This window comes from Vespa crabro, chromosome 18 (genome assembly GCF_910589235.1).
Source record: "Vespa crabro chromosome 18, iyVesCrab1.2, whole genome shotgun sequence".
Taxonomy (NCBI): domain Eukaryota; kingdom Metazoa; phylum Arthropoda; class Insecta; order Hymenoptera; family Vespidae; genus Vespa; species Vespa crabro.
Genome location: NC_060972.1, coordinates 2682399 through 2689898, shown reverse-complemented (window position 1 = coordinate 2689898; position 7500 = coordinate 2682399). Strand labels below are relative to the sequence as shown.

Sequence of the window (7500 nt, the reverse complement as noted above, 5' to 3'; positions counted from 1 at the left end):
AAAACGTTTACGAAAGTAAACGATAGCTGGAAGCTTAGTGACACCCCATTTTCTAGCGTATCTTGGATCAGCCATCTTTACAAATGTTATATCTAAATTATCCGTTTCACCATCGATCGTTTCTAATTTCTCATGAACTTTCTCGCTCTCCGTATTGTTGTATTCATCTGAGGAGATATATATATATATATATATATATATAAATATATATATATAAATCATTTATAATCGTTAGAAAATTTATAATTGCAAATTGTTATTTGAATCTTTGCACTTGAAATGTTTTTAATTATAATCGGTTGAAAAGAAAAAAAGAAACAAAAGAGAGAGAGAGAGAGAGAAAAAAAAAAAGGAAAAAAAAAAAAAGAAAAAAGAAAAGAAGGAAGGAGTGTAGTTAGAAAATTTTTGATTATAATCGTTGGATATTAATTTTTAATTAATACTTTTCAGATAGTCGATTGTACGCTTACAAAAGAAGACTGCGAGGAATTCATTTTCATCTAACAATTTGTCGAGCATCTTCTTGTTAACTTCCTCGATTTCATTCTTTATCTCAAAAACATCTTGGGAAGTAAGCCATTGTAAAATTTTATCCTCTTGGGTGAGATCGCCGTCGTAAATAAGAGGAGTTCTCTTACGAAAATATACCAAAGATGGTACATTCATGATATTATATTTCTCAGCAGTTTCGGTACTCGATATCTTAACAAAATCAATGCCAAAAAGATCGGCCTCGCCGTCGATCTTCTCCAATGCTTCCATAATTTCACCGCATTCAGCACAATCCTCGTCGTCTATCAATCAATTTATCATTATGGTATCAATAAGAATATTATTATTTAATTTGATTTGATTTTTTTTTTTTTTTTTTTTTTTTTTTTTAAATAATTTTATCATTTATCGTTAACGGATATATTAAAGAAGACTTACAAAAGAAGACCGCCAAAAATGGCGACTCATCCAATAATCTCTCTAACATCCTTTCGTTGACGGATTCAATCTCATCAGCCAATTCACGATTTTCATCGTCGATTAACCATTCTAAAACTGATTCCTCATTTTGTAGATCACCTAGAATATATAAGAAAATTTATATTTAAACTCAATATTCTTATAATGTATGATGTTAATAAGAGAAGTAAAGAGAAAGAGAGACCTTCGAACAAAAGAGGATTGCCATTACGAAAGTAAACTAGAGCAGGAAAAGTTTTAATGGAATATCTTTTCGCTAGTTGTGGATCTTGAATCTTAACCAAGTGTATACCAAAGACGTCACATTCATCGTCGATTCTTTCTAAACCTTCTAATATTTCGTCGCATATATGACAATTTTGTTTATCTAAAATAGAGAAAGAAAATATCTTTTTTTTTTTTTTTTTGATTTCAACGTTTAATTGTTATTAATAATAATTCAATGTTTAAATATTACAGAAATAAACGGCAAGATATTGTGTTTCTTCGACAAAGCTTTCCAACATAATACGAGTTATCAATTCGATGCGATCTTCAGTTTTCTGTGTGATTAGCCATTGTAATACTTCCTCTTCTACCGCCAAATCACCTATAATAGATAATAAGAAAGTTTTTGAAAATAAGTTGATAGAAAACATTAGAAATATATATATATATATATATGTATATGAAGCAAACCTTCGAATACATTGGGTATTTGATTTTCAAAATAAACGAGAACTGGAAAATCAGTAACGCCATAATCCTCTGCCACTTTATGATCCTAAAAGTGAACACAATGTCGTGTGATTTTTTTAACGTTGTTAAAAAAAAAAAAAAAAAAAAAAAACAAAAAAAATTATGTTAAACGATAAATCATAACGATAATAACGTTATCGATATAATAGAAAAATATCATCAATTTACCTGTGTCTTTATAAAAGTGATACCATGTCTGTCGCAATCGTCGTCAATATTTTCTAATTCTTCTAGGATCCCGGTACATTGTTCACAATTGTCAATGTCTAAGTGAGAACAAAATATCATTGTAATACATTTAATGATATTAATCGTAGATTAATATTTTTCTTATTATTATTTGAGGACATGGTGGTATTTTATTTTCATAATGAAAAAAGAAAAATAAAAAGGAACAAGAAGAAAAGAAAAAAAATAATAAATTATATTTGTGACGTCGCTTGCGTGTTTGTGCATGCCATTGAACTGCTAAGTTATGTCTACCGTGCAAAGAGATACATGAAATTATGAAGAAAGAATATATTGAACACATTATTCACAGCCTGGGCGGGGGGTGGTGTTTCTGCAGGGGGGGGGAGGAGAGTAGTCATTACCATTGCCATTTGGATGTATAACTCGCATGCTTAAATGCTCGTGCACCTATATATAAACATTGTCAGAGGTTTAATCAAAATATCTAAAGAAAATTGGATTGAAAATGTTCTTGAAAAAATTGTTCGACTGAGGGAGATGTAACTTAGTTATATTGTGATTTTCTTTCTGCAAAAAAAAAGAAAAAAAAAAAGAGAAAGATCTAAATTGTTCTTTTTTTTTATTATTTTTTTTTTTTTTTCTTCTAAGGATCAATCTCTAAAAAGTGTAATTAGTTGACAAAATGCACGTATCAATTGTACGTGTGTGTTGTTTGTTTGTTGGTCATTGTTGTTGTTGTTGTATGTATGCATGATGTTAAATGCCTCTTCGCATAATCACGAGAAGAGACAACACTAATCAGGATCATTAATTTGTCTTGAAATGTTTCTTTTTTTTTTTTTTTATTCTTTCTTTTTCTACTTTTATTTTGCTTCGTTTTTTTTTTTTTTTCTTTTTTAATTTGTACCGTCAGCATCCTCGGTTGTCTCGTGTTCGTTGATCCTGTGCTCCTTGTGCCGTGTCTGCTTGCGATGCATTTTCGCTTGACACATGTCGCAAAGCGTTCTGTTCCCTACGACATTATAGTATACACGTGTACACCACTTTTTTGAACAAGTTATTTAGGTCAAATGAATGCTTAATTCGTTGAATATACCATCTAAAGAAAAGGTAATTATAGAAACATAGAAAAGAGCTTACTATGTAAGTTATAGTGTGCAATATTTTGTTAAAATCTATCTGAATGATCCAAGATTATTTTTTTTTTGTTCTTTCTTAGAAGTTATGTGTGTGAATATATATATATATATATATATATATATATATATATATATATATATACATAAAAGTAATATCCTTTTGATATCTTAGTCTGTCAAATAATCTAAAATTTCATTATTTTTGTTCATTTAATAGAAGCCGAAAGTTCTTCCTTCAATTCCTTCATGAAAGCGAACTTTTGAATCTCCATTGAAAGCAGTAGGTGAACCAAAGGTTTGATAAATAGAATAATGAAAATTCATAATAAATATAGCAGTTGATTGATTTCAGAGCGTTAGTCACATGAAATATCTATATGTATAATAATAACATTAGTGTGATTATATATAGACAGAATTTAGTTGATAAAAAGCAATTTAATTATGAAATGCGTGTATGTATGTATGTGTGTGTGTATGTGTTTATGTGTGTATGGTTGTATATATTTCTGAAATTTAATTAAAAAATTTTATTTAACATGAGTAGTTCTTATTTAACATATATGCATGTAAGAGATAGTATTATTTAAATAAAACAAATTTTCGCGCTTCCGTAGTACCTAAGAATTTCGAGAGATGGCGCATCGATAGGCCAATCAGGTAACAGCGTTTTAGACGCATGCGCACTGACTCGCCATTTTAGTTTGTGTCGTACGGAAGAAACGATGAGAGAAGGCAATTTGATTTTATGCGATTAAAATATTGATATGCATTAAGAGACTTACAGAAATATACGGCCAAGGATTCCGATTCTCGAATTAGATTCAGAAGTTCTTCACCATCCAAAACTTCGATTGCTTCTCCCGATGGATCCTTTTGCGTCATTAACCATTGCAAAATTTGATCTTCGTCGTAGAGATCTCCTTCGATGGCACACAAGTAATATAAGATTAACAGGTATGAAAAAATTAATATTAATTATTATTATTATTATTATTATGTTTTTTAGTTTTATTATTATTATTATTATTATTATGTTTCGATCGAATTTGTTATGTTATTTTATGATAAAATCATAATACTCTTGTTAACGATATTACATTGGCTAAAAATTGAGCTACGAATAATTATGACATATTAAATAATCGTTTAAGCATCAATAATTCGTCGTTTAAAAAACCGCGATTTTTTAAAAGTAACAATTCAAAGATGGCATTTCGTGATCGTCTTCTGTTTCATTATACGCTCAATCGACTAATTTCTATTATTATAAAAATTAAATCTAATGTGATATATATAATATATATATATATATATATATATATATATATATATATATTTTTATATTAATATTGCTATTAATATTAATTCTAAAAATGGAATTAAAGAGTTTGAAAATAAAGAGTTTGAATTTTGAAAAAAACCGCGAGTTTCAAAAAATAGACAAATTTCAAAATGGCTTTTATGATCGATCGTTCCCCGTTCGTAATGTAGATTCGTTAGAGTTTTAAATTAATTGTTAATAATTATCGTTATTATTAATTTTGTTCTTACCAGCGAATATCACCGGTTCTTTCGATGTCAGCTTGAAAAAGAGGATTCCTGGTAATGCAAATACTCCGTAATGTTTGGCAAGTTCCTTGTCGTCGATCTTTACAAATTTGATTCCGGCACTATCAGCTTCATCGTCGATGTGCTCGATCTCTGCCAGAACTCTACTACATTGTTTACAGTCGGTACTGTCTAAACATACAAATATAGTGATCAAATTGGTAAGGGATATAAAATTTATTTATATTATTATTTATTATTATATTCGTGCGAAAATTATTTATTATCTTTTTATTATATTTTTATTATTTATTTATTATTTATTATTTTATTATTTATTATTTTTTATTATTTATCTATTATTTATTATTTCTTATATATTTAACTCTTGACAGAGTTGACAGGGGGGTTTTTTTTTTTCTTTTTACAAAATAAAAAAATATTGGCTAATGGCCAAATTTACTGCAAGAGAGAGAGAGAGAGAGAGAGAGAGAGAAAGAGAGAGATGGAGAGAGATGCGTAGCATTTCGTTTTTTTTTTTATAACATAAATTATTATGATTAATACCTGTGTAACCATTCTATCATTAAGCGTTAATAATAAATTATATTTTTGGAAATATATACTCACAAAAAAATACAGCCAAGTAGTCAGTAGATTGACGTATTTTATGAAACATCTTCTTATTAATTCTTTCAATGTGATCCGTTAATTCCATGTTATCAGGATCGGTTAACCAATCAAGAATCTCTTCCTCGTCATCTATATCACCATCGTAATTCGTACTTTTACCTTTCCGGAAATATGTTATACCAGGTGGGTTACGATAACCATATTTTTTTGCCATTAAACGATCCTTCATACGAACTATTTTGATTCCATACTCAGCAGCTTCGTCGTCGATCAATTCGACGTGCCTGAGTACTCGTGGTGTTTCTGGATCTTCTTCTTTGTCTGTGAATAATACATTCGAGAAAAATGGCAGAGGAAATATTTATCTATTTATTGTTTTAACAAATATTCACAAAGATCCTCCAACTGTTGTATATAATGGAACAAAATGAAGGTATGTATGTATGTATATATGTATGTATGTTTCAAAATTAATTTAACAATTTAATATGTTTTGTACTAGTAAAGAGATATTTTCTAAGTATTAGAAACAAATATTTAGATATAATGGATATTTTAAGAAATATCGATTAAATATACTTTAATTAAAAAAAAAAAAAAAAGAAAAAAAAAAGATATTTCAGATTTGAAAAAAATATATATATTTGGTCGGTCAATAAGTAATAATAATGCAAATAATTAAATAAATTTTTCTTCTTTTTTTTTTTTTTTCTCCCCTCAAAGAATATATACACTTATTATACAGTACAATAGTATTGCTGTGGTAAATAGGAAAAAAAAAAAAAGAAAAAAGAAAGAAAGAAAACAAGCCAATCATTAAATATATAAAAATATATTGATATAATTAATAAATTTTATATAAACGCACGAACAAAAATTGAGTTAATTTTTTATTAACGTCTTATTTTTATTTTTGTTCTATTAAATAATATATTACTCCTTTTTATAGGATTGCCATTTGGATTATTGTACTTATTCATTCGTACGTTTATTTTGTTTAAACATTTTTGTATATTTGTTTGTTTGTTTGTTTTTTTTTTTTTTTTTTTACTTATTGGCCAACCTAATAAATGAAGGATAGGAATAGATTCTTCTTACAAAAAATAACTGCGAGAAATTCCTTCGTATCAATATACTTCATTAGAGTCTCTCGATCAATCTCCTCGATGCTCTCGTCGGTTTTCTGTTTCACCATCCATTCGAGAACTTCAGCTTCGTCGAGAAGATTACCTGAGATATGGAAGAACATTCCAATCTTTGTTAATCACTTTACTTACCGCAATTTCTTTCATTCTTCTTATTCGTCTTTAATGATGATTTGCAAAAGTCGAGAAAATAGTTTAAGGAGCGAATTTTCTTATCGTACTGTCCCTTTTGCACTATTTCTTATTTCTTAATTTCTCTTTGATTTTATTTTACGTGACACATAATATACTTACCAAATGATTAAAATAAGAATTCAAATTGTTTCTCATTGGACAATTTTTTTTTTTTTTTTATAAAAGTTGATCGTTAAAAAGATTCAAATTGTTTCGAATGTTTTAGATGTTAAAATTAAAAGGAAAAAAAAAAAAAAAATGAAAAAAAATTCTCTATACTTTTCCACATTGAGTATTTTTATTGTCAAAATTGTATATACCTCTTTAAAAAAAAAAAAAAAAAAAAAAAAAAAAAAAAAAAATTTTAAATTCGTATATTCTAAAAATGATACATTTTCAAAGTTTTCATTTATTTCCTTTTTTCTTTCTTCTTTTTCTTTTTTTCTTTTTTTTTTTCTTCTTCTTCTTCTTATCTTCTCTTTATGTTACACGTCACATATAATATATATTATTAATATTATCAAATTACTTTTCAAAATCAATCGGGCAATATCATCTCGAAGCAATTGGAAATTTTTTTCATAACTCGTTGCAACTTATGAATTAATTTAAGGACAAAAAGTTAGATACCGTGATATAACTTTTTTCTTCGTCCATTCTGGAATGGCTATTCGAGTTCTCGAAGGTTTTATAATAAATATATGTCTCTATACTTTAGTATTATCGTAAATGGATGAATGAGAAATATATTTTGGTTTTTTTTTCTTTTGCGCTTTTTTTTTTTTGTTTTTTTTTTTTCCTTACATTCGTTTGGTGCAATAAATACCGAATAGATGAAGACAATTTAATGGATAATAAATCACTCAGTAAGTGATTTTTTAATACATGCGAAGGTATAACAAAACTTCAATGCGTTTTGCATAACAATGATGGACAATTAACATGGACGAAGCAAG

General features: G+C 27.6%; 1 protein-coding gene and 1 long non-coding RNA gene across 5 annotated transcripts in view; one reads left to right on the top strand and one right to left on the bottom strand.

Moving 5' to 3' along the window:
* LOC124430289 overlaps positions 1-7500 on the bottom strand; it is a 35014-nt gene that overhangs the window by 1644 nt on the left and 25870 nt on the right. For 2 of the 3 annotated variants that reach the window (XM_046976613.1, XM_046976614.1), the window contains 12 exons: positions 6324-6455; positions 5223-5546; positions 4596-4784; positions 3827-3964; positions 2810-2914; positions 1879-1976; positions 1651-1735; positions 1430-1561; positions 1157-1339; positions 931-1071; positions 471-794; positions 1-167 (listed from right to left, as the gene is read on the bottom strand). The exon at positions 1-167 is cut by the window's left edge and continues 16 nt beyond it. In XM_046976613.1, coding sequence (XP_046832569.1) covers positions 1-167; positions 471-794; positions 931-1071; positions 1157-1339; positions 1430-1561; positions 1651-1735; positions 1879-1976; positions 2810-2914; positions 3827-3964; positions 4596-4784; positions 5223-5546; positions 6324-6455 — 2018 coding nt within the window. The remainder of the gene's footprint in view (positions 168-470; positions 795-930; positions 1072-1156; positions 1340-1429; positions 1562-1650; positions 1736-1878; positions 1977-2809; positions 2915-3826; positions 3965-4595; positions 4785-5222; positions 5547-6323; positions 6456-7500) is intronic. The other variant, XM_046976615.1, reaches the window with a different exon arrangement.
* Positions 3860-7500, top strand: part of LOC124430291 — a 22563-nt gene continuing 18922 nt past the window's right edge. Inside the window, exons 1-4 of one of the 2 annotated variants that reach the window (XR_006943719.1) lie at positions 3860-3998; positions 4599-4813; positions 5319-5408; positions 5481-5658. This is a non-coding gene — a long non-coding RNA (uncharacterized LOC124430291). The remainder of the gene's footprint in view (positions 3999-4598; positions 4814-5318; positions 5409-5480; positions 5659-7500) is intronic. The other variant, XR_006943718.1, reaches the window with a different exon arrangement.